We start from the raw sequence: 26,808 nt of genomic DNA on the forward strand, positions 1-26,808 counted from the left end.
CCCACCAACCAGGGGCGAGTTGGCAATCAGCTGGGGGGGTTAAATAAGGGCGCAAGGCCCAGAGTTACCATACAACCCCCCTCAGCAAGTAGAAGAAGGGATATCCTACCTGTGCCCGCGGCAAGAAGATTCCGGGAAGAGGGCATCCGGAAGTGCTCTGCAGCGGCGAGGAGCAGCGGAACCCGAGGCCAACTCCAGGGCTGAGGGCTGAGTTGCGGCATCAAGAGGAAGCAGCTGGAGCCGCTGAAACCGGCCATCCCACAGCGAACACAGGGGCAGCTGGAGCCAGCACAGATATCCCAGCCAAGATGCAGGACGAGATGACACCATCACAGCCACAGGTGGGGGTCTTTCTGTAGCTACACCTCAGTCCATGGGGCGGGTTTGGCGGTCCTGGCCACGTGGTCAACATCCTTCGAAGTCGTCTTGGTACTGGTAGAATTCCAGTCGCCGATGGGCTACCAGTCGCCCTGTATCGTGATCACAGCCAAATCCTTCGCTGTGCGATAAGTAGTCTCCTGGGCGACCAAGCTGCACCCAGTGACTCTCCAGGGTCCATCAGACTCGGTTGCACCTTTGAACATTGGGTTCTGGTCTCTGCTGCTGCATGGCGGCGGTTGACGGTGGTGTGATCTTGACCCAGCAGTCTTCTTCAGCTGTACTGTCCCTGTGGTGTGAACAGGAGGTCAGCAAGCTGACCCTTGGAGTCTCTTGCTTCGGCTGGGCTCCGGAGACGACTTCTGCATGAGGAGGACACAGCAGTCACACTACCGTCTCCGTTACTCACCACCAGATTCAACAGGTGGGAACCATGTCAGTGCAGCTGGGGGGGTCCCTTTTTTATGCTCGGAGAGTGCCCTCAGGGTAGACAGGGCGAATGGTCTACTAGGCTTCCTCTTTCCTGATGACCACTTCCTGGGAAGGATAGCATAGAGCTATCCCAGGATGCACCATTCTGCCCACTTCCAACATGGCAGAACTGTTCTCTCAGCGTCCATTGCTCCCTAGCCCAACCCAGAGGTGGCTACCAAGGGGGCTACGTGCACCTAGAAAACAGGTTTGGCAGCCAGCTTTCCCTTCTCTTTCCCATGTGGCAGCCCGTCTACCTAATAACAGAGCAGCCCCTCTCCCAATCATTTCCCCTTTGCCTCTCAAAGACGGCTTCTCAGTTGAAGCTCGCCTTTTGGGCTAACAGCCGCGTGGCTTTCTGCAGGGGGGAGGTGACACCTCTCTCCTGTGCAAGCTTCTATTGTAACCTTTCCTGCGACTCATTAGCACCTCTGTCCAGATGGGCAGAAAGCTATCTTAGAGACAAGCCCACATCTGCAACCATTGAGGGCCCAGGAGACGAAAGGTGACAAAGCGGCAAATTTACAAAGGTTGCGCGCTGCAAAAATGTAATTTATTTCGACTTGAGACTTAAGTCCGACTTAAATCAATGATTGTCTGACACCTTGGGTCTCACCTCCGGTCCCACCATTCCGGAGCTATCACAGCGGAAGGGTCAGGGTGTGACCCAGCACTCACCAATCAAGCGACCACGTGGCATATTTACAAGGGCTTTCTCTCCGCTTTTTTTGCTTAAAAAGCCAAAAAAGCGGAGATAAATCTATCACCCTATTTACAAGAGGGTGCTAACATGCATAATCCTCTTCGTGACTCTGAGCACGCGGCTCCCTCATTGCAGCCTTACATGTCCTCCTGTCCACCCTGAATGTGGTCATCCGTGTGCCCAGGTGAGGTGGGGACATGGCGTAGGATGGCGAGGCTGACGCGAGCGTCCTGGATTGATGCGTGAGGTTTATACAGATCGGTGTCCGAAGGGCTGGGACGCAGCTGCTAGCGGGGCTTGGAGTCGTGGTCATTCCGAGGGGTCATCTTCTTTATCCCAAGGACGTTGGGTGGTCTGTTTCGGGGTGCCTCGGTGCGTCACCTCATACAGGGAGGGCTGTGACCAGGGACCCTGGTGCTGATACGCAGAGTATTGGAGGTTTTCAGTAGTCAGCCCATGTGTGAATCTATGTAAATGTAGTGTACTTGTATAGCGCACTAATCGACCTATGGGGTATCTCGGTGCTTGTACGCATACCGCTGTGGAACCCTTCCTGGCTTTCCCTGTGAGGTGCCCACTCCTGGGCACCCCCAAGGTGGAGGCCAGGCATCCTTAGCGTTGTGGGGGCCAGTGTGGAGATTAAACAAGCTATTGCCCAGAGTTGCAGCGTGGGGCCCGTGATTAGAATAGGCACCGAGGCGAGAATTATCAGGTCCGTGGAATTTTGAGTCCGAGACCCGCCGAGGCGGGAATTGAACCCTGGTCCCGGGGTAGACCTCTGCATCAGGGTCTGCCGCTCTAACCATTGAGCCACACTATGCCACCCCAAGCCTGGGGGCAGATGGGGGCTGCATTATTCACACGATGCATAAGATCTATCCCTGCACTTGCATCTCAGCAGAACAGGGCGCCGCCTTCAGCTTCGGAAGAGGAAGGCGCCATCACACCCCACAGAACCGAAAGAGCCCGCTCTGCGCATGCGCCCCGGGGGCTGTCACGCCACATGGGCTGGTTTCACAATTACAAGCCAATTTCCGTGACTGATGCCATTAAAATGGATTAGTGCCTCTGGCTTTCACTTCCTCACTCAGGACGTCAGCAGCTGGTTATTATCGACTGATCATATCACGAGAGTGACCTTGTGACAGTGCATGGAAAGTGGGGGGGGGTGGTACTTTCAGAGGGGGGCCCAGGCTATCCCAGGGGGCTCTTTTCATGTGCCTGTATGTGCAAGGGGGCGCTATATTAAGATGGTCTAGCGCTGACAGTGCTCGAAGCGCTTTAAATAAAAGTACCGGAAGTGTGATTCCGAGTTCAATGGGGCGGTGTCAGTGAGCGTGAAGGGGGAAGGGGGGCGTGGGCGGAGGGGGACAGAGGTGTGGCTAAAAAAGAACAAAAACAATTGTAGCAATCTGTTGGGCTTCCACTTAGAGATAACTGCATATTCAACAGCGCACGCCCTAAAAAAAAAAAAATGCAAGTTAAACTAATCAGCACTAAATACATAATTGTACGTTATGAAACCATTCTTGGCCCACGTGACCACTGCAGACTGCAGGGTTTGTAACCAGAGAGCCACAGAGCTGAATCCTGTGAAGTGCAGTCGGGAATAGTGACTTGTGTATTTTAATGCTACGAAGTCCCAGTCAGTGAGAGAAAGCCAGAACTAAAACAAGAAAAAAACGAAAAATGCAAGACTTTAGAGAGACTCTGGCAGTTCAGTTGCAACGCCTGCGCTACTCCCTCTCTGCAGCTATCAGTCAGAACCACGATTGGGTTATCGAATTTCCCAGCAAAGTGCTCCGCCAGCATTTAAGGTCCAGAACCTCGACTGGGTTATCAAATCTTCTGACAGAGTGCTCCGCAGCACCTCTGTTCTCGATCAGCTATTGAGTGCGTTGGGTCAGTGACAGGTCAGCTATTCGGACAAGTCGGACAATTTCTCTAGCTAAACCTACGCTAGTTATACTGTTTTCCAGGTCAGTGTACCACCCCCCAAGTTGCAAGTGTAAGGATCCCCAATTTCGATTGGACAAAAGAAGAGGACAGGTCATCACTCCATCTAATATTTTGAATGTTGCCGTCTCATATTAAAATGTATGTTCACGCCCATTAAATTCAGGCTCCCATGAAGTCCTCCACTCGCTAAACAATGGATGTTCTATTGACAATTACAATGTATTTTTCCAAAGTTCACTAGGTGAGGTTCCCAGGAGCATCCTCTCAGTCAGTCAGCTCCTTGGCCGGAATTCAAAGGTCACTGCTGTGGAGACTCGCGGAGACGCAGTCTCATTCAAGATGGAGTACAGCATAACGCGACAGGCCAAGTTTCGAAGTACAACATGAAATGGAAAAGAAACAGTTTTAGAACACAGAATAAATGAATACACTGTATACCATGAATCTCTACACTACTCCTATTACTTTATAATAATCTATAGCATTAGGATTATGCAGAGCGAACAGCTTAGCAACAGCAGCAGTTCAAGCTTCTCGCATGTGAGAACATAAAGCAGCCATTTTAGCTCTAGTGCGCAGAAGCAACAGATTCCCTCCAAAGCTGCGAGTACGTCATGTCACGTGGGTATGACAGACGCATGCGCAGTAGAAATTCCCACGTAGCAGCGGCCATTTTATTTGCAAGCGTATTAGGATTAGAAAACACATAAGCAAGCTTCTCTCGGATACCCAGTAATGAAGACAAAAAAGGATAAATTAGTAAGACAAACAATGTTGATTACATAGTTAGGGTTATTCGAGGTTCATGAATACAAGCAAGTCGCCTTTAGTGCGAATCCTTGCCCCATCAATCCGACAACTCCCCCAAAGTCCGTTTTATGATAGTTCATGATTTTTTCCCCCCCGCAAGCGTGCAGTCAATTTCACGCAGAATCCCAGGACCTCTCTGACTAATTTCTTCCAGGAGAAAATTTCCCACATCTACTCAAAATTCCCTGCTGATCCCGTGCAGGACACAGAGACCAGCATCTCTAAAGAAGAGCACCCTAAAGCAACCTTCTAAGCACTAGACAGTTTTCAGCCTTTCACTTTTGAGGAAATGCACAGCTCTTTGGCTGCAGCCAAGACTGGGTCCCCCCAGGATCTTTGTCCATCTAAAATATCCCTTCTGGCTACCTGCTGCGCCCCAATGATCGAAGAGATCTTTAATTGCTCGATAAAAACAGGCAATATTCCAACAGAGAAGAAGGCAGCATGCGTGCGGCCCATATTAAAAAAAGCAACGCTAGATCAACAATCTCTCGGCAACTGTCGCCCAATATCCTTGTTACCTCTTCTGGGCACACAACTTGAAGACCAAATAAACAAGCAGCTGGGATCTTATCTTGAATTCAACCACATCCTTGACCCCTCACAATCTGGCTTCCGCCCAGGGTACAGCACAGAGACGGCGCTCCTGGCCATGACCGATTCACTGAGACAGGGGGTAGATGCAGGAACGCCAGTGATTCTGATATTATTAGATCTCTCCGCAGCCTTTGACACCATCTCTCATCGAAGGCTCTTGGAAAGGCTGCACGGAATCGGTGGACTGGGTCTGGCACTTAAGTGGCTTCCGCATTTCCTGACAGACAGGCAGCAAACTGTCAACCTGAGCCCGTACTCATCACGAGAGATGGCTGCCTCTCACAGAGAGATGGCTGCCTCTCACGAGAGATGGCTGCCTCTCACAAGAGAGATGGCTGCCTCTCACAAGAGATGGTTGCCTCTCACAGAGAGATGGCTGCCTCTCACGAGAGATGGCTGCCTCTCACAAGAGAGATGGCTGCCTCTCACAAGAGATGGTTGCCTCTCACAGAGAGATGGCTGCCTCTCACAGAGAGATGGCTGCCTCTCACAAGAGAGATGGCTGCCTCTCACGAGAGATGGCTGCCTCTCACAAGAGAGATGGCTGCCTCTCACAAGAGATGGTTGCCTCTCACAGAGAGATGGCTGCCTCTCACAGAGAGATGGCTGCCTCTCACAGAGAGATGGCTGCCTCTCACAAGAGAGATGGCTGCCTCTCACAAGAGATGGTTGCCTCTCACAAGAGATGGCTGCCTCTCACAGAGATATGGTTGCCTCTCACGAGAGATGGCTGCCTCTCACAAGAGATGGCTGCCTCTCACAGAGAGATGGCTGCCTCTCACAAGAGATGGCTGCCTCTCACCGAGAGATGGCTGCCTCTCACAAGAGATGGCTGCCTCTCACCGAGAGATGGCTGCCTCTCACAGAGAGATGGCTGCCTCTCACAGAGAGATGGCTGCCTCTCACGAGAGATGGCTGCCTCTCACCGAGAGATGGCTGCCTCTCACCGAGAGATGGCTGCCTCTCACCGAGAGATGGCTGCCTCTCACCGAGAGATGGCTGCCTCTCACTGAGAGATGGCTGCCTCTCGCAAGAGATGGCTGCCTCTCACGAGAGATGGTTGCCTCTCACAAGAGATGGCTGCCTCTCACTGAGAGATGGTTGCCTCTCACAAGAGAGATGGCTGCCTCTCACAAGAGATGGTTGCCTCTCACAAGAGATGGCTGCCTCTCACAGAGATATGGTTGCCTCTCACGAGAGATGGCTGCCTCTCACAAGAGATGGCTGCCTCTCACAGAGAGATGGCTGCCTCTCACAAGAGATGGCTGCCTCTCACCGAGAGATGGCTGCCTCTCACAAGAGATGGCTGCCTCTCACAGAGAGATGGCTGCCTCTCACAGAGAGATGGCTGCCTCTCACAAGAGATGGCTGCCTCTCACAAGAGATGGCTGCCTCTCACAAGAGATGGCTGCCTCTCACAAGAGATGGCTGCCTCTTACCAAGAGATGGCTGCCTCTCACCAAGAGATGGCTGCCTCTCATGAGAGATGGCTGCCTCTCACAAGAGATGGCTGCCTCTCACAGAGAGATGGCTGCCTCTCACAGAGAGATGGCTGATTCTCACCGAGAGATGGCTGCCTCTCACAAGAGATGGCTGCCTCTCACAGAGAGATGGCTGCCTCTCACAGAGAGATGGCTGCCTCTCACAAGAGATGGCTGCCTCTCACAGAGATATGGTTGCCTCTCACAGAGAGATGGCTGCCTCTCACAGAGAGATGGCTGCCTCTCACAAGAGATGGCTGCCTCTCACAGAGAGATGGCTGCCTCTCACAGAGAGATGGCTGCCTCTCACAGAGAGATGGCTGCCTCTCACAAGAGACATGGCTGCCTCTCACAAGAGACATGGCTGCCTTTCACCGAGAGATGGCTGCTTCTCACCGAGAGATGGCTGCCTCTCACGAGAGATGAATGCCTCTCACCGAGACATACCTGCCTCTCAGAGAGAGATGGCTGCCTCTCACAAGAGATGGCTGCCTCTCACAAGAGATGGCTGCTTCTCACCGAGAGATGGCTGCCTCTCACGAGAGATGGCTGCCTCTCACAAGAGATGGCTGCCTCTCACGAGAGATGGCTGCCTCTCACTGAGAGATGGCTGCCTCTCACCGAGAGATGGCTGCCTCTCACGAGAGATGGCTGCCTCTCACAAGAGATGGCTGCCTCTCACAGAGATATGGCTGCCTCTCACAGAGAGATGGCTGCCTCTCACAGAGAGATGGCTGCCTCTCACAAGAGATGGCTGCCTCTCACAGAGAGATGGCTGCCTCTCACAGAGAGATGGCTGCCTCTCACAAGAGATGGCTGCCTCTCACAAGAGATGGCTGCCTCTCACTGAGCAATGGCTGCCTCTCATGAGAGATGGCGGCCTCTCACCGAGAGATGGATGCCTCTCACGAGAGATGGCTGCCTCTCACGAGAGATGGCTGCCCCTCACGAGAGATGGCTGCCTCTCACGAGAGATGGCTGCCTCTCACCGAGAGATGGCTGCCTCTCACGAGAGATGGCTGCCTCTCACTAGAGATGGCTGCCTCTCACAAGAGATGGCTGCCTCTCACGAGAGATGGCTGCCTCTCACAAGAGATGGCTGCCTCTCACGAGAGATGGCTGCCTCTCACTGAGCAATGGCTGCCTCTCATGAGAGATGGCTGCCTCTCACGAGAGATGGCTGCCTCTCACGAGAGATGGCTGCCTCTCACGAGAGATGGCTGCCTCTCATGAGAGGTGGCTGCCTCTCACGAGAGATGGCTGCCTCTCACGAGAGATGGCTGCCTCTCACCGAGAGATGGCTGCCTCTCACGAGAGATGGCTGCCTCTCACGAGAGATGGCTGCCTCTCACAAGAGATGGCTGCCTCCCACGAGAGATGGCTGCCTCTCATGAGAGATGGCTGCCTCTCACGAGAGATGGCTGCCTCTCACGAGAGATGGCTGCCTCTCACAAGAGATGGCTGCCTCTCACAAGAGATGGCTGCCTCTCACCGAGAGATGGCTGCCTCTGATTCACATAGTGGCACCCCGGAGACTTAAAGCACACATCTGCTGTATTTTTTAAAATATTTGTCCTACCTGTCTGACTGGTTTACCTGATGAGCCAAGGCCTCTGTGCTCTGGTGATCTTATCCACTCTATTCCAAGGAGATCACGTGACTGCCTGGGGCAGGGCTCCCAGGGCTGCTGTGTAAGAACAGCTGACAAGAGACAACAAGGTGCATTTAAAGACAGTCACTGCATGCATTAGTTGTATTTCTATAAGCTGCCATCAGAGGGCAGCAGCCACAGAGGGCAGGCTCGTCATGCTTGCTGTGAAAGTCACTTAGCCATAGAGACTCCTGGGGTCAGGGCATTCTGGCTTTACTGTTTGCCAAAATAAACACAGAGGCAGCAGAGAAGCACGTGGCAAAGGAGTGAGTAATAAGGGGGAAGGGGTGGGGGGACAGAAGCACGCAGAGCTTGAGAGGACAAGGAGTGCAGGGAGAAGCAGACAGCAGAGACAGCTGAAAAACACATGCTCTCTCATGGAGGTCTTCGAAAATCATAAAAAGGCGTTCCTGAAAAGTGAACACTCGTGGGAGAATTGAGGGAGCCAGTCAGAGAGGTGGCAAAAGGTCTATGCTCAATGGGAAGAACAAAGACTTGCTTGAGGGGCTAAAACAAAGAAAACCAGCGAATAACAAGCAAGCAAATGTGAGTGACAGAACACAGAGCCAATGGTAAGCAATGGGCAGAATGCATTACTAGACCCGCCTTCAAAATGTCCCCAATACGTCTTTGCAACCAGAGGGATGAGCTGTCCACAGACCTCGACACAAAGAGTAAGGAAACTATTTCTGTTACATTAAAAATGTAACTGCATGGGGTCCCCACAGATCCCGCCCACTTCGACCTCGGAGCTCTGACTCGGGCAGGTCTGGCCTCTGTGCTGCTGCCTGTCAAAGGCTGTAGGGCTGGGCCACAGTCAGTCACAGGTCAGAAGGTCTGGAGGAGGGGTGCCATTCAGTGCCAGGACCCCCTGGAGCTTTGGCACTCCCTGGCACTGAGGGGGGGGAGGGACCCCCCAGCTCCAGACTCCCATGACTGCAGCACGCGGGGGTCACTCGTCGCCAGCAAATACTTTCCTTAAACGAGCTTTCACCGTGAAATGTTCCTGGCTTTGGAGCTGGCAGCGAGGAGGCCTCGTGATGAAATCACACTGAGGGCAGGACGCCAGGGTGGAGGCTGGGAGGAAAGAAACATGCGAGGAATGGGACAGCGGGGGGGGGGGGGGGTAGGAGGGCGGGCCAAGAACACAGACGTGCACTGGTGTGAGAGACCGTATGCGTCTCAGCGTCGATCCAACTCCACCACTACTACTGCCACTACTACAGCGGGAGGGGCCAGGCCAAGAACACAGACATGCACTGGTGTGAGAGACCCTATGTGTCTCAGCATTGAATCCAAACCTCACTACCACTGCCACTACTACCACTGCCACTACTACTGTCACTACTACTATTACTACAGTTCACGGAGCTGGGGCAAAGAACCCAGAGACGTGTGTTGGTGCGTGAGACCGTAAGTGTCTTAGCCTTGATCCACCTCCACTACTACTACTACTACTACTGCCACTACTACCACTGCCAGTACTACCACCACTACTACTACTACTACTGCACTGGGAAGGGCCGGGGGCCCAGAGACGTGCACTGGTGTGAGAGACCCTGTGTGTCTCAGCATTGAATCCAAACACCACTACCACCACTACTACTGTCACTACTACTACTACTGCCACTACTACCACCACTACTACTACTGTCACTACTGCCACTACTACCACCACTACTACTACTGTCACTACTGCCACTACTACCACCACTACTACTACCACCGGTACTACTAAAAACCTCTCACTACTGCTACCAAACATTACTACTACTAAAATGGAGAAACGCTATAAGGGAGAGGGGCAGGCTGGGAGTTCGCCTGCTTCAGGCAATCGTTAGTAGCAGACTAAAGGAGACCATCTGCGTTTGGTGGCGACATTTATGGAGAGCCACCAGGAAATCAAGGATTACCAGGAGGTAGGGTCACCATCATCTCATGATCAACCATAAATGGATTACCAGGAGGCAGAGTCACCATCATCTCATGATCAACCATAAATGGATAACCAGGAGACAAGGTCGACATCGTCTCATGATCAACCATAAATGGATAACCAGGAGGCAGGGTCGACATCGTCTCATGATCAACCATAAATGGATTACCAGGAGGCAGGGTTGACATCGTCTCATGGTACAAACATTGATGGATTACCAGGAGGCAGGGTCGCCATCGTCTCACGATTAAACATTGATGAATTGCCAGGAGGCAGGGTTGCCATAGTCTCATGATACATACATCGATGGATTACCAGGAGGCAGGGTCGCCATCGTCTCATGATCAACCATAAATGGATTACCAGGAGGCAGGGTCGCCATCGTCTAATGATCAACCATAAATGGATTACCAAGAGGCAGGGTTGCCATTGTCTCATGATACAAACATCGATTGATTACCAGAAGGCAGGGTCACCATCGTCTCATGATCAACCATAAATGGATAACCAGGAGGCAGGGTCGACATCGTCTCATGATCAACCATAAATGGATTACCAGGAGGCAGGGTCGACATCGTCTCATGATCAACCATAAATGGATAACCAGGAGGCAGGGTCGACATCGTCTCATGATCAACCATAAATAGATAACCAGGAGGCAGGGTCGACATCGTCTCATGATCAACCATAAATGGATAACCAGGAGGCAGGGTCGACATCGTCTCATGATCAACCATAAATGGATTATCAGGAGGCAGGGTCGCCATCGTCTCATAATCAACCATAAATGGATTACCAGGAGGCAGGGTTGACATCGTCTCAAGATACAAACATCAATGGATTACCAGGAGGCAGGGTCGCCATCGTCTCATGGTACAAACATTGATGGATTACCAGGAGGCAGGGTCGCCATCGTCTCACGATTAAACATTGATGAATTGCCAGGAGGCAGGGTTGCCATAGTCTCATGATACATACATCGATGGATTACCAGGAGGCAGGGTCGCCATCGCCTCATGATCAACCATAAATGGATTACCAGGAGGCAGGGTCGCCATCGTCTCATGATCAACCATAAATGGATTACCAAGAGGCAGGGTTGCCATTGTCTCATGATACAAACATCGATTGATTACCAGAAGGCAGGGTCACCATCGTCTCATGATCAACCATAAATGGATTACCAGGAGGCAGGGTCGCCATCGTCTCATGATCAACCATAAATGGATTATCAGGAGGCAGGGTCGCCATCGTCTCATGATCATCCATAAATGGATTACCCGGAGGCAGGGTCGCCATCGTCTCATGATACAAACATCAATAGATTACCTGGAGGCAGGGTTGCCATCGTCTCATGATACAAACATTGATGGATTAACAGGAGGCAGTGTCGCCATTGTCTCACAATCAAACATCGATGGATTTCCAGGAGGCAGGATTGCCATCGTCTCATGATACAAACATCGATGGATTACCAGGAGGCAGGGTCACCATTGTCTCATGATCAACCATAAATGGATTACCAGGAGGCAGGGTTGCCATCGTCTCATGATCAACCGTAAATGGATTACCAGGAGGCAGGGTCGCCATTGTCTCATGATACAAACATCGATGGATTACCAGGAGGCAGGGTCGCCATCGTCTCATGAACAAGCATCAATGGATTACCAGGAGGCAGGGTCGCCATCGTCTCATGATCAACCATAAATGGATTACCAGGAGGCAGGGTCACCATCGTCTCATGATCAACCATAAATGGATTACCAGGAGGCAGGGTCGACATCGTCTCATGATCAACCATAAATGGATTATTAGGAGGCAGGGTCGCCATCGTCTCATGATCAACCATAAATGGATTACCAGGAGGCAGGGTTGCCATCGTCTCACGATTAAACATCGATGGATTGCCAGGAGGCAGGGTTGCCATCGTCTCATGATACAAACATTGATGGATTACCAGGAGGCTGGGTCACCATTTTCTCATGATCAAACATCAATGTATTACCAGGAGGCAGGGTCGCCATCGTCTCATGATCAAACATCGATGGATTACCAGGAGGCAGAGTCACCATTGTCTCCTGATACAAACATTGATGGATTACCAGGAGGCAGGGTCGTCATCGTCTCATGATACAAACATCGATGGATTACCAGGAGGCAGGGTCACCATCGTCTCATGATACAAACATCGATGGATTACCAGGAGGCAGGGTCACCATCGTCTCATGACCAAACATCAATGGATTACAAGGAGGCAGGGTCGCCATGATCTCATGATCAACCATAAATGGATTACCAGGAGGCAGGGTCGCCATCGTCTCATGATACAAACATCGAAGGATTACCAGGAGGCAGGGTCGCCATCGTCTCACGATCAAACATCGATGGATTGCCAGGAGGCAGGGTCGCTATTGCCTCATGATCAACCATAAATGGATTACCAGGAGGCAGGGTCACCATTGTCTCATGATACAAACATCGATGGATTACCAGGAGGCAAGGTCGCCATCGTCTCATGATACAAACATCGATGGATTACCAGGAGGCAGGGTGACCATCGTCTCATGATCAAACAACAATGGATTACCATTAGGCAGGGTTGCCATTGTCTCATGATCAACCATAAATGGATTACCAGGAGGCAGGGTCACCATCGTCTCATGATCAACCATAAATGGATTACCAGGAGGCAGGGTTGCCATCGTCTCATGATCAACCATAAATGGATTACCAGGAGGCAGGGTCGCCATTGTCTCATGATCAACCATAAATGGATTACGAGGAGGCAGGGTCGCCATCGTCTCATGATACAAACCTCAATGGAGTACCAGGAGGCAGGTTCGCCATCGTCTCACGATCAAACATTGATGGATTGCCAGGAGGCAGGGTTGCCATCGTCTCATGATACAAACATCGATGGATTACCAGGAGGCAGGGTCACATCATCTCATGATCAAACATCAATGGATTACCAGGAGGCAGGGTCGCCATTGTCTCATGATCAAACATCAATGGATTACCAGGAGGCAGGGTCACCATCGTCTCATGATACAAACATCGATGGATTACCAGGAGGCAGAGTCACCATCGTTTCATGATACAAACATCGATGGATTACCAGGAGGCAGGGTCGCCATCGTCTCATGATACAAACATCGGTGGATTACCAGGAGGCAGGGTCGCCATCGTCTCACGATCAAACATCGATGGATTGCCAGGAGGCAGGGTCGCTATTGCCTCATGATCAACCATAAATGGATTACCAGGAGGCAGGGTCACCATTGTCTCATGATACAAACATCGATGGATTACCAGGAGGCAAGGTCGCCATCGTCTCATGATACAAACATCGATGGATTACCAGGAGGCAGGGTGACCATCGTCTCATGATCAAACAACAATGGATTACCATTAGGCAGGGTTGCCATTGTCTCATGATCAACCATAAATGGATTACCAGGAGGCAGGGTCACCATCGTCTCATGATCAACCATAAATGGATTACCAGGAGGCAGGGTTGCCATCGTCTCATGATCAACCATAAATGGATTACCAGGAGGCAGGGTCGCCATTGTCTCATGATCAACCATAAATGGATTACGAGGAGGCAGGGTCGCCATCGTCTCATGATACAAACCTCAATGGAGTACCAGGAGGCAGGTTCGCCATCGTCTCACGATCAAACATTGATGGATTGCCAGGAGGCAGGGTTGCCATCGTCTCATGATACAAACATCGATGGATTACCAGGAGGCAGGGTCACATCATCTCATGATCAAACATCAATGGATTACCAGGAGGCAGGGTCGCCATTGTCTCATGATCAAACATCAATGGATTACCAGGAGGCAGGGTCACCATCGTCTCATGATACAAACATCGATGGATTACCAGGAGGCAGAGTCACCATCGTTTCATGATACAAACATCGATGGATTACCAGGAGGCAGGGTCGCCATCGTCTCATGATACAAACATCGGTGGATTACCAGGAGGCAGGGTCGCCATCGTCTCTTGATACAAACATCAATGGATTACCTGGAGGCAGGGTCACGATCGTCTCATGACCAAACATCAATGGATTACCAGGAGGCAGGGTCGCCATCGTCTCATGATACAAACATCAATGGATTACCTGGAGGCAGGGTCGCCATCGTCTAATGATCAACCATAAATGGATTACCAAGAGGCAGGGTTGCCATTGTCTCATGATACAAACATCGATTGATTACCAGAAGGCAGGGTCACCATCGTCTCATGATCAACCATAAATGGATAACCAGGAGGCAGGGTCGACATCGTCTCATGATCAACCATAAATGGATTACCAGGAGGCAGGGTCGACATCGTCTCATGATCAACCATAAATGGATAACCAGGAGGCAGGGTCGACATCGTCTCATGATCAACCATAAATAGATAACCAGGAGGCAGGGTCGACATCGTCTCATGATACATACATCGATGGATTACCAGGAGGCAGGGTCGCCATCGCCTCATGATCAACCATAAATGGATTACCAGGAGGCAGGGTCGCCATCGTCTCATGATCAACCATAAATGGATTACCAAGAGGCAGGGTTGCCATTGTCTCATGATACAAACATCGATTGATTACCAGAAGGCAGGGTCACCATCGTCTCATGATCAACCATAAATGGATTACCAGGAGGCAGGGTCGCCATCGTCTCATGATCAACCATAAATGGATTATCAGGAGGCAGGGTCGCCATCGTCTCATGATCATCCATAAATGGATTACCCGGAGGCAGGGTCGCCATCGTCTCATGATACAAACATCAATAGATTACCTGGAGGCAGGGTTGCCATCGTCTCATGATACAAACATTGATGGATTAACAGGAGGCAGTGTCGCCATTGTCTCACAATCAAACATCGATGGATTTCCAGGAGGCAGGATTGCCATCGTCTCATGATACAAACATCGATGGATTACCAGGAGGCAGGGTCACCATTGTCTCATGATCAACCATAAATGGATTACCAGGAGGCAGGGTTGCCATCGTCTCATGATCAACCGTAAATGGATTACCAGGAGGCAGGGTCGCCATTGTCTCATGATACAAACATCGATGGATTACCAGGAGGCAGGGTCGCCATCGTCTCATGAACAAGCATCAATGGATTACCAGGAGGCAGGGTCGCCATCGTCTCATGATCAACCATAAATGGATTACCAGGAGGCAGGGTCACCATCGTCTCATGATCAACCATAAATGGATTACCAGGAGGCAGGGTCGACATCGTCTCATGATCAACCATAAATGGATTATTAGGAGGCAGGGTCGCCATCGTCTCATGATCAACCATAAATGGATTACCAGGAGGCAGGGTTGCCATCGTCTCACGATTAAACATCGATGGATTGCCAGGAGGCAGGGTTGCCATCGTCTCATGATACAAACATTGATGGATTACCAGGAGGCTGGGTCACCATTTTCTCATGATCAAACATCAATGTATTACCAGGAGGCAGGGTCGCCATCGTCTCATGATCAAACATCGATGGATTACCAGGAGGCAGAGTCACCATTGTCTCCTGATACAAACATTGATGGATTACCAGGAGGCAGGGTCGTCATCGTCTCATGATACAAACATCGATGGATTACCAGGAGGCAGGGTCACCATCGTCTCATGATACAAACATCGATGGATTACCAGGAGGCAGGGTCACCATCGTCTCATGACCAAACATCAATGGATTACAAGGAGGCAGGGTCGCCATGATCTCATGATCAACCATAAATGGATTACCAGGAGGCAGGGTCGCCATCGTCTCATGATACAAACATCGAAGGATTACCAGGAGGCAGGGTCGCCATCGTCTCACGATCAAACATCGATGGATTGCCAGGAGGCAGGGTCGCTATTGCCTCATGATCAACCATAAATGGATTACCAGGAGGCAGGGTCACCATTGTCTCATGATACAAACATCGATGGATTACCAGGAGGCAAGGTCGCCATCGTCTCATGATACAAACATCGATGGATTACCAGGAGGCAGGGTGACCATCGTCTCATGATCAAACAACAATGGATTACCATTAGGCAGGGTTGCCATTGTCTCATGATCAACCATAAATGGATTACCAGGAGGCAGGGTCACCATCGTCTCATGATCAACCATAAATGGATTACCAGGAGGCAGGGTTGCCATCGTCTCATGATCAACCATAAATGGATTACCAGGAGGCAGGGTCGCCATTGTCTCATGATCAACCATAAATGGATTACGAGGAGGCAGGGTCGCCATCGTCTCATGATACAAACCTCAATGGAGTACCAGGAGGCAGGTTCGCCATCGTCTCACGATCAAACATTGATGGATTGCCAGGAGGCAGGGTTGCCATCGTCTCATGATACAAACATCGATGGATTACCAGGAGGCAGGGTCACATCATCTCATGATCAAACATCAATGGATTACCAGGAGGCAGGGTCGCCATTGTCTCATGATCAAACATCAATGGATTACCAGGAGGCAGGGTCACCATCGTCTCATGATACAAACATCGATGGATTACCAGGAGGCAGAGTCACCATCGTTTCATGATACAAACATCGATGGATTACCAGGAGGCAGGGTCGCCATCGTCTCATGATACAAACATCGGTGGATTACCAGGAGGCAGGGTCGCCATCGTCTCTTGATACAAACATCAATGGATTACCTGGAGGCAGGGTCACGATCGTCTCATGACCAAACATCAATGGATTACCAGGAGGCAGGGTCGCCATCGTCTCATGATACAAACATCAATGGATTACCTGGAGGCAGGGTCGCCATCGTCTAATGATCAACCATAAATGGATTACCAAGAGGCAGGGTTGCCATTGTCTCATGATACAAACATCGATTGATTACCAGAAGGCAGGGTCACCATCGTCTCATGATCAACCATAAATGGATAACCAGGAGGCAGGGTCGACATCGTCTCATGATCAACCATAAATGGATTACCAGGAGGCAGGGTCGACATCGTCTCATGATCAACCATAAATGGATAACCAGGAGGCAGGGTCGACATCGTCTCATGATCAACCATAAATAGATAACCAGGAGGCAGGGTCGACATCGTCTCATGATACATACATCGATGGATTACCAGGAGGCAGGGTCGCCATCGCCTCATGATCAACCATAAATGGATTACCAGGAGGCAGGGTCGCCATCGTCTCATGATCAACCATAAATGGATTACCAAGAGGCAGGGTTGCCATTGTCTCATGATACAAACATCGATTGATTACCAGAAGGCAGGGTCACCATCGTCTCATGATCAACCATAAATGGATTACCAGGAGGCAGGGTCGCCATCGTCTCATGATCAACCATAAATGGATTATCAGGAGGCAGGGTCGCCATCGTCTCATGATCATCCATAAATGGATTACCCGGAGGCAGGGTCGCCATCGTCTCATGATACAAACATCAATAGATTACCTGGAGGCAGGGTTGCCATCGTCTCATGATACAAACATTGATGGATTAACAGGAGGCAGTGTCGCCATTGTCTCACAATCAAACATCGATGGATTTCCAGGAGGCAGGATTGCCATCGTCTCATGATACAAACATCGATGGATTACCAGGAGGCAGGGTCGCCATTGTCTCATGATCAACCATAAATGGATTACCAGGAGGCAGGGTTGCCATCGTCTCATGATCAACCGTAAATGGATTACCAGGAGGCAGGGTCGCCATTGTCTCATGATACAAACATCGATGGATTACCAGGAGGCAGGGTCGCCATCGTCTCATGAACAAGCATCAATGGATTACCAGGAGGCAGGGTCGCCATCGTCTCATGATCAACCATAAATGGATTACCAGGAGGCAGGGTCACCATCGTCTCATGATCAACCATAAATGGATTACCAGGAGGCAGGGTCGACATCGTCTCATGATCAACCATAAATGGATTATTAGGAGGCAGGGTCGCCATCGTCTCATGATCAACCATAAATGGATTACCAGGAGGCAGGGTTGCCATCGTCTCACGATTAAACATCGATGGATTGCCAGGAGGCAGGGTTGCCATCGTCTCATGATACAAACATTGATGGATTACCAGGAGGCTGGGTCACCATTGTCTCATGATCAAACATCAATGTATTACCAGGAGGCAGGGTCGCCATCGTCTCATGATCAAACATCGATGGATTACCAGGAGGCAGAGTCACCATTGTCTCCTGATACAAACATTGATGGATTACCAGGAGGCAGGGTCGTCATCGTCTCATGATACAAACATCGATGGATTACCAGGAGGCAGGGTCACCATCGTCTCATGATACAAACATCGATGGATTACCAGGAGGCAGGGTCACCATCGTCTCATGACCAAACATCAATGGATTACAAGGAGGCAGGGTCGCCATGATCTCATGATCAACCATAAATGGATTACCAGGAGGCAGGGTCGCCATCGTCTCATGATACAAACATCGAAGGATTACCAGGAGGCAGGGTCGCCATCGTCTCACGATCAAACATCGATGGATTGCCAGGAGGCAGGGTCGCTATTGCCTCATGATCAACCATAAATGGATTACCAGGAGGCAGGGTCACCATTGTCTCATGATACAAACATCGATGGATTACCAGGAGGCAAGGTCGCCATCGTCTCATGATACAAACATCGATGGATTACCAGGAGGCAGGGTGACCATCGTCTCATGATCAAACAACAATGGATTACCATTAGGCAGGGTTGCCATTGTCTCATGATCAACCATAAATGGATTACCAGGAGGCAGGGTCACCATCGTCTCATGATCAACCATAAATGGATTACCAGGAGGCAGGGTTGCCATCGTCTCATGATCAACCATAAATGGATTACCAGGAGGCAGGGTCGCCATTGTCTCATGATCAACCATAAATGGATTACGAGGAGGCAGGGTCGCCATCGTCTCATGATACAAACCTCAATGGAGTACCAGGAGGCAGGTTCGCCATCGTCTCACGATCAAACATTGATGGATTGCCAGGAGGCAGGGTTGCCATCGTCTCATGATACAAACATCGATGGATTACCAGGAGGCAGGGTCACATCATCTCATGATCAAACATCAATGGATTACCAGGAGGCAGGGTCGCCATTGTCTCATGATCAAACATCAATGGATTACCAGGAGGCAGGGTCACCATCGTCTCATGATACAAACATCGATGGATTACCAGGAGGCAGAGTCACCATCGTTTCATGATACAAACATCGATGGATTACCAGGAGGCAGGGTCGCCATCGTCTCATGATACAAACATCGGTGGATTACCAGGAGGCAGGGTCGCCATCGTCTCTTGATACAAACATCAATGGATTACCTGGAGGCAGGGTCACGATCGTCTCATGACCAAACATCAATGGATTACCAGGAGGCAGGGTCGCCATCGTCTCATGATACAAACATCAATGGATTACCTGGAGGCAGGGTCACCATCGTCTCATGACCAAACATCAATGGATTACCAGGAGGCAGGGTCGCGATAGTCTCATGATCAACCATAAATGGATTACCAGGAGGCAGGGTCGCGATAGTCTCATGATCAACCATAAATGGATCACCAGGAGGCAGGGTCGCCATCGTCTCATGATACAAACATCGATGGATTACCATGTCATCTCAGAACATCTCTTTCAACCGCAGTGATGTCAGCCAGTAGGCATAATTATCTTCCTCTCAGAGACCACACTTCGATGGATTACCAGGAGGCAGGGTCGCCATTGTCTCACGATCAAACATCAATGGATTGCCAGGAGGCAGGGTCGCCATCTTCTCATGATCCAAACATCGATGGTGGACATTCCTGTCCTGCAGCTGGGGCGCCCCCTGATGGGTGTACATGGTGCTCACTCTGGCAGTAGTTGTGGTTTTGAAGCAGGTCTGCCTCTGTTCTTTTCAGGATCTTGGCAAGGTAAGGGGCTTGGTGATGGAGGACAGTCGGGCGGTCACCAGGGACGAGGTGCGTAATCAGAGCACTCATGAAGAGGCGTTTTATAAGGGTGGAGTGGAGTATGTTGGCCTCCTACAAGGATTCGTTCAGCGATGTCAGGAGGCTGACTAGGTCATCCTAGACAAGACACACCGCAGGGGATGAAGGTCAAGAGGTCTGCAGGGGGTTGTAGAATGGATTGTGAGGTAAATGTTGTGGTGTGTAGAGCAAACCATGTCAATGAAACTTCATGTGAATGATGTCACAACAGAATGCAGGATGGGTGGTGGCTTCCGAGGGGTCGGTGCAGGATCTAGTTACTCCATAGGTGAGGATTTGCAGACGGAGCGTACAGCTTTGAAATGCAAGAGGTCGTTGTGAGAATGCGCTTCCTCGATTGGGGCTGATCCATAAACCAGCTGCGATGTCATAAAACAAGAGATGAGAAATTTCTGAATCCAGAAACCATCACTTCTGGTTTGAGTGACATAAAAATGCAGTTACAGCAAGGAGGAAGTAATGACCGGTCAGGCGTTGGTCATTCCAGAGCCCCACCTTGCCTTTCATCAGCAAAGGATTCATTCTTGTATCCTACATTCACTGTAGACATTGACAGTTCTAGAGTCCAGCTCACTCAACCTCCACATATGCAGGCTGAGGTCTTCTGCCTTTAGAAGCTCATTGGTTCTGCTTATATTGGCGTACACCTCTCTACCGTCTCAGACCTCATGCAGCTTGTCCTCTGCCAGGAGCAGGCTGATGCCTGGAACCCCATCTCTGGTTCCTAGAGGACAGACCCCAGGGTTGCCCCTGCTTTGGGGGCGGAGTCTGAGGTCCAACCCTGAAGTTCAGCTCTCCTCTTCAGATCTTAGGTGCCTTCCTTTCTTTGAATGAGGGGGGCACCGCGCCTTCTTCACGCTGTCATCTCAGAATATCTCTTTCAACCACCTCTGTGCAGTGACGTCAGCCGTCAGAGACCACACTTTTACACAACCAGGCAAAAATGCTGAATAACCTTTAATTTACCCAAATGTCATTGGGCCCGATTCACAGAAATAACTTAAGACAAAATCCTAAACTTACTACTTTTGGTATTCACAGAAGTTAGGATTTTGTCTTAAGTTTGTCTTAAGACAGACTTAAGACAACATCCTAACTTAAGTCTGTCTTAAGTCTGTCTTAAGACAAACTTAAGACAAACTTAAGACAAAATCCTAACTTCTGTTAATACCAAAAATGGTAAGTTTAGGATTTTGTCTTAAATTAGTTCTGTGAATCGGGCCCCTAAAGAGGAGTTCGCACAAAAGCCTTCTTTAATTGATTTCCAACACATCCGGGGACCTCTCAAAGCAAAACTGACAAAACACAAGAAAGTAGGCCCTGGGTCACACAAAAGCAGATTTTAATCAAAGGGTCTTGGGCCTTTTTTTACTTCCTTTTTGCATAATAATAATAATAATCCATACTTGTAAAGGGCAAACATATCACCCCTTAAGGTTTCAAGGCTCTGTTGCTGTTAGGGAGATTAAGTCAGCTATTGCCAGAGTCACATGCACTGAGCTGAGCTGCAGCCGGGGATTGAACCGCGAGCCCTGCGTTCCAGAGTCAGCCATGCAGGCCGCTGCGCCACACCTCACCCTTGCATGATTTGTGTTTACGTGCAAGGCTCTGCTGCAATACACTCACATTGTGATCTGTTTTCATTTCAGGTAACGCTTGAAGATCCCTTTGTTCCGATAGCCCAAGGCTTGGTGATCCGCCACGTGGACGCGCACCACGCAGGGACGTACCACTGCCAGCTGGAGGAGGAGGGGTTTCAGTGGACCCTTCTGAAAATCCACCTAGTGGTTATTCCTGGAGGTCAAGCACCACACCCGAGGGAAGCCAGGGTCAAAGGCCACTTGAAGGAGAGGGGCAACAGCCACTACCCTTGGTACAAAGACCTCATGAACCTCATCAGCCACCCTTCCAAGATGGACGTCTACTGCGAGCAGATGTGGCAACGCGAGCCCAGGAAGAAGAAGAACAAGGCCGCGCCGGAGGCCGGCAGCGAGAGGAGGAGGCTTGACGAGGACATGTCCAACGTCAGTGCCCCGATGTCCATCAAGGGGGTCAAGAATAGCAAACTGCAGCTGAAACCCCTCCGGTCCCCTCGCAGCACCTGAAGCCGTCAACGCGGGGGTCCAGGGGTGGGCGTGGGAGAGTGCACCCCTGCATCTGTGCGACAAGGTTCAGGCTGGAGTGATGTCCACACTACCACCTTGTATCTTCTTGTTGGTTCCCTCCATGTCTGCCTTTCCCCTCTCTCCAGCTCACCTCAGAGGTGGCTGCCTGCAGGGGGTCTTCTGAAAGGAGTGTGCTCCCACACCTGTCTTTGAACAAGGCTAACTTGAGTGCTGTGGATTTATGACACTATTGAGACTTCTTACAACTGCAGAGAAGTTCCTATTACATCCCCACCAAGGCTAAAAATAACTTATGAAAGAGACCCTATCTGAGGGAGAGAACTCTAGAGACCCATAAGAATTCATAGACTTGGCCAAACTTCTCAGAAAGAAGTAATTCTTTCAACAGAAAAAAATGTCTCAACGTTTTTTTCACTTGGAAATTCTGATATACTTGGATCCAGCTTATGGAGTTGTGTACTAAAAATATCAGAATCAAGAGGAGTGCTGGATCTTTAGGGACATTCCGTTGAGCTCCTTTCCCCTGGCAGAAGAGAGGTTCCAGGCCTTTTGTCCTTCCTGGGCACCGTACCCATCTCTGACATAGATGGCCGCCGTGGAATATCAGTATATTCTGATCATGGGGAATGTTTTTGGGAGTCTTTGTAAAGGCCTTGTATTGTTTCACCATTAGTCATAAGAAAGTTTGTTGCTTGTATAATAACTTGGGGGCATATTATCAAGAAATGGAGTTAAAATGATCACCGCTTTAGCGGCAGAAAACTGCGGCTAACACAGTTATAATGGGCTTGATAATATGCTCTACGGAATTCCAATTGAAGTTCATGTTAGGTGTCCTTCAAATCTAACATGGGCTTCAATTGGCATTCCATAGAGCATATTAACAAGCCCATTATCGCCGTTTTAGCAGCAGTTTTCTGCCGCTAAAGTGGTGATAATTTTATCGTCTGTCTTGATAATATACCCCTATGTTAATAATTTTTTTACGAAGCACCTGAATAGTGTTGGTTATTTTAAAAGACCCAGGTGCATAGTTTGAAACTTTAAGTTTAAAATACGTTTAGAAGGAAACATTCAGTGAGTATTTAATTTGTTTCGAAAATGTGAACATGTCTAGTTTGAAAAAGTTTGAAAGGCATTCAAATTGTATTTTTTTAACAGCTTCAACCTTTCCCATGACTAGTCCTCACTTGAACTTCACAGATGTACGATTCTAATTTTAGTCTTGGCCCGCGTGTTTTCCAGAGACAAGTCAATTTAATGTTAAATTGTTGTAAACACTTCAAGTTCGAACTATAAACTTTTTTTATCCTCATTGTTTTCAAACCAAATATGTTTTGATCTAAAGGTTTAAAAACTAAGGGGCATATTACCAAGGGCCGTATCGCCGCTTTAGCGGGAAATAACGCCCTATTACCTAGCTGTCGCTAACACCAGTTAACGACAGTTAGTAGGAGATAGCGACCATCTTGGGCCCCGCTTTGCATGTCAGTGATATTTATCGCTAATGATATGCAAAGTGGGCGTGCCAAGATGTTACCGACTGGAAACAGTCGCTAACATCGCTATCTCCTATTACCAACTTTTGGAAATATTCGCGCTAAGCGCAAATATCTCCAAAAGCTAACGCCTGCCCAGAGCAGTTCTTAGCCATGTTATCCAATGGGAGGTGGATAACATGGCTAAGAGCATTTGCTCGGTAATGCATGAATATCGCTGACGTTTCAGCAATATTCATGCATTGCGGACGATTTTTATCGCTTAGGAGATAAACCTTGATAATAGCAAGGCTCCTAAGCGATAAAAATAGGCGAAGCACGGCGATATAATTATAGCCGCTAACCAAGCTTAGCGATATTGCTTGGTAATATGCCCCTAAATGCTTTCCAGTCCAAAGCTGTGAACTATTTGCCACATGCTAGTTTTAATATATGTACATAAATTAAAACCCCAAATGACGCATAAAGTAAACGTATGCATTCGTTACATGGGCGTGTGATGGAGTCACCGTGTGATCACAAGGTCTGTTTAAGGAGCTTCCTGTCACTCTGCTCTGCTATAATCCATGTCACAGTGGTCGCAGCCGAACCCACGTGGCGAATTGTGTGAATCTATCGCATGAAATACCATTGTCTATTTAAGACCCTCAAAGTTGAACCACCCTTCCCGCCCCCTCCCCCCATCCCCCCACCGAGATGGCAAGTAACCCAGGAGTTCCTATAGGCACGAACTTATCCTTCAAGCCTCAGATCTACTGTAATCAAACCCGCCTGCTGGATTCTCGGGATGCCAAGGGGATTCCTAAGATTCCCGCCCTGAGATGCCCAGAAGGCTGTCCTTCAGGCTCTGATCTTGTGGAGACTCGACTATGCAAATGTCTTTACCTCGGCACACCTGAGTACCTCGTCCAGAAACCTCAAAGGTACATAGCGTGGCCATTCGACTTTTGTATGAACTTTAAATGCACCATGGGGCATATTATCAAGGGCAGTATCGCCGCTTTAGCTGCACTTTTTGCCACTTAACCGGCGATATTCTTATCGCCCTATTAACAAGGTGGCACTAACATGCATTAGCGCATGTTAGCAGCCGAATTTCTAACGCTACGCATCTTAGCGATATACTTTGCTAATGAGATGCAAAGTAGGCGTGCCATCCTGAAACAACATGAGAAAGGTCGGTAACACAACATCGCGCTATTTACAACATGGCTGCGCAAAAAAGTCCTGCTAACCACGGTTTTCGCAGGATTTTAACACCTCGAAGAAATCTGAGTTAGCCATCTCGTCAATGGGAGGTGGATTGTCAGGCTAAGTCCACCATGGCGTATTATCAAGGATTTCCCTATCGCTGAGTTTTTTAGTGGATTTCACTATAAAACCACTATATTCACGCATTTCGCCGCTATCGCTGGATTTTTTATCGCCTTGGAGCTAAGCGTTGATGATAACGCTCTAACTCAGCGATGGAATCCAGCAATAGCCGATGATAAGTAAAACAGCGCTGAGCGGGATTTGCGATATTTATCGCAATTTCTTGAAAATATTCCACCTCATTTTCCCTCTATCAAAGCCAGCTCCACCAGTGGAGAAGAAGGTGATCTTTAAAGCACTGACTGCGGCCACAGGACCGGCCCTACATCCTTACAGGATAAACCGACCCCCCACTTTCCTGAAAGACCTTTGAGGTCTCACTCAGCCCCCCTGCTGTGCGTCTCCTTTACGAGACGAAAGAAATGGGCGGCTCGGCCTGCTCAGTCCTAGCAGCTAAACATTGGAACAAACCCCTGGTCGCCCTGGCAGGCCTCCCTCACACAAAGACCTTCTGTAAACAACTGATACCCCATAGATTCAGGGACTAAGCTGGTTCCCCCTCCCTTGAGCTTTGGACCTAGCACCGGGGCACTCTAGAAGCAGCTGTGCACGATATAAATCCCAACATTAATTCATTCATTCATTCAAAGGTGTCTGCGGAATCCTGTGACCACACCCCCACTCCAAGGCCTAGCCATTGTCTTCTGGGGGAGAATGGATTCATGCAGCCAATGGAGGGGGCAATCTACGGGAAGAGGTATGGGGCCACCTAGTGGCCAGTCAGAGTACTGCATTGGTAGACCTCCTGTGTTGGACTGCTGTCTGCCTCCCGGCCACAGAGGGCGCTCATGAGTCACAAGAAAAGGAGACTTGTAAAAGTGGACCAGTGTGAGCCACGCCTGTGGGAGCAGGTGAGAGTCAGGGAAAGGAGAAGTGGAAAATCCTGGATGAAGAGGCAGGCAATGTTATTGAATTTTGTTATATACGTGTAGATTTACACATCAGTAATAATGCTAAACACGTTGAGCCAGTGCTTGCCGATGGGGCCCACCGGCACTTATTTTTAAAGACCGGCACTTACTTGTCCTCAGCAGACATTCACTAAGAGAGGGAAAAACACACAGGGGAAAGACGGAGGATGAGAAAGACAGAGAAAATGTTGTGGAAGGAGAACACAGGAAGAAAGCAAGAGGTAGATAAAGCGGATGGGGGTGTCTGGTAGTGGATAAAAGAGGCGCGAGGTGGACTGAAGTCTGCGCACACTTGGGATTCGGTGCACTGACATTTAATAGCGCCGGTCACGAGCTTCTGAGCAGAGCTTTGGACACCAGCACTTATTCTTTTACAAGTTAAGCTCTGGACACCTTTGTTTCCTCTTTTCCAGGTTTCTTCTCCTCTTCATTGTAACCTGCACTTGGATGGATCACAAAACACATCTGATTCGGGGATGCATGAAAAGTCTCTCCTGGGAGACAGACATCTGTCCTCTCTCTCTCCCTCTTAGACTCGAGGGTGCTTCGGTCAGACTGTGGAAGAAGAAATACATCGATCAGATGGCAATGTGTACCGAGATCTAAGAATGTCTCCTAAACATGCCCTTCATCTCATTACTTCTTCAACAAGCATTTACAATGCAATAGGTCTCACATTTGCAAGAGTTTAAGCTATTGGCATTTGTAAATGACAATGCCTTTTATTTATCAGTTTTAAAAAACAACCCATAAATAAAAGACATTGTCATTTACAAATGCCAATAGCTCAAACTTTTGCAAATGCGAGACCTATTGCACTGCTGGGACTGTTGTGCTGTACTATATCGGTACAAAAGGGGGTGGTGATGGACAGGGCATCTGAAT

At 49.4% G+C, this 26,808-nt stretch overlaps 1 protein-coding gene across 2 annotated transcripts in view; it reads left to right on the plus strand.

The window, feature by feature from the left end:
* LOC144782495 (semaphorin-3A-like) overlaps window positions 1-22,875 on the plus strand; it is a 267,163-nt gene extending 244,288 nt beyond the window's left edge. For both annotated transcript variants that reach the window (XM_078661881.1, XM_078661882.1), the window contains one exon: window positions 21,663-22,875. In XM_078661881.1, the coding sequence (XP_078518007.1) occupies window positions 21,663-22,118 (456 nt within the window). In that variant the 3' untranslated portion in view covers window positions 22,119-22,875. The remainder of the gene's footprint in view (window positions 1-21,662) is intronic.
* The last annotated feature ends 3,933 nt before the right edge of the window (window positions 22,876-26,808 follow it).

Source organism: Lissotriton helveticus, chromosome 9 (assembly GCF_964261635.1).
Source record: "Lissotriton helveticus chromosome 9, aLisHel1.1, whole genome shotgun sequence".
Taxonomy (NCBI): Eukaryota; Metazoa; Chordata; class Amphibia; order Caudata; family Salamandridae; genus Lissotriton; species Lissotriton helveticus.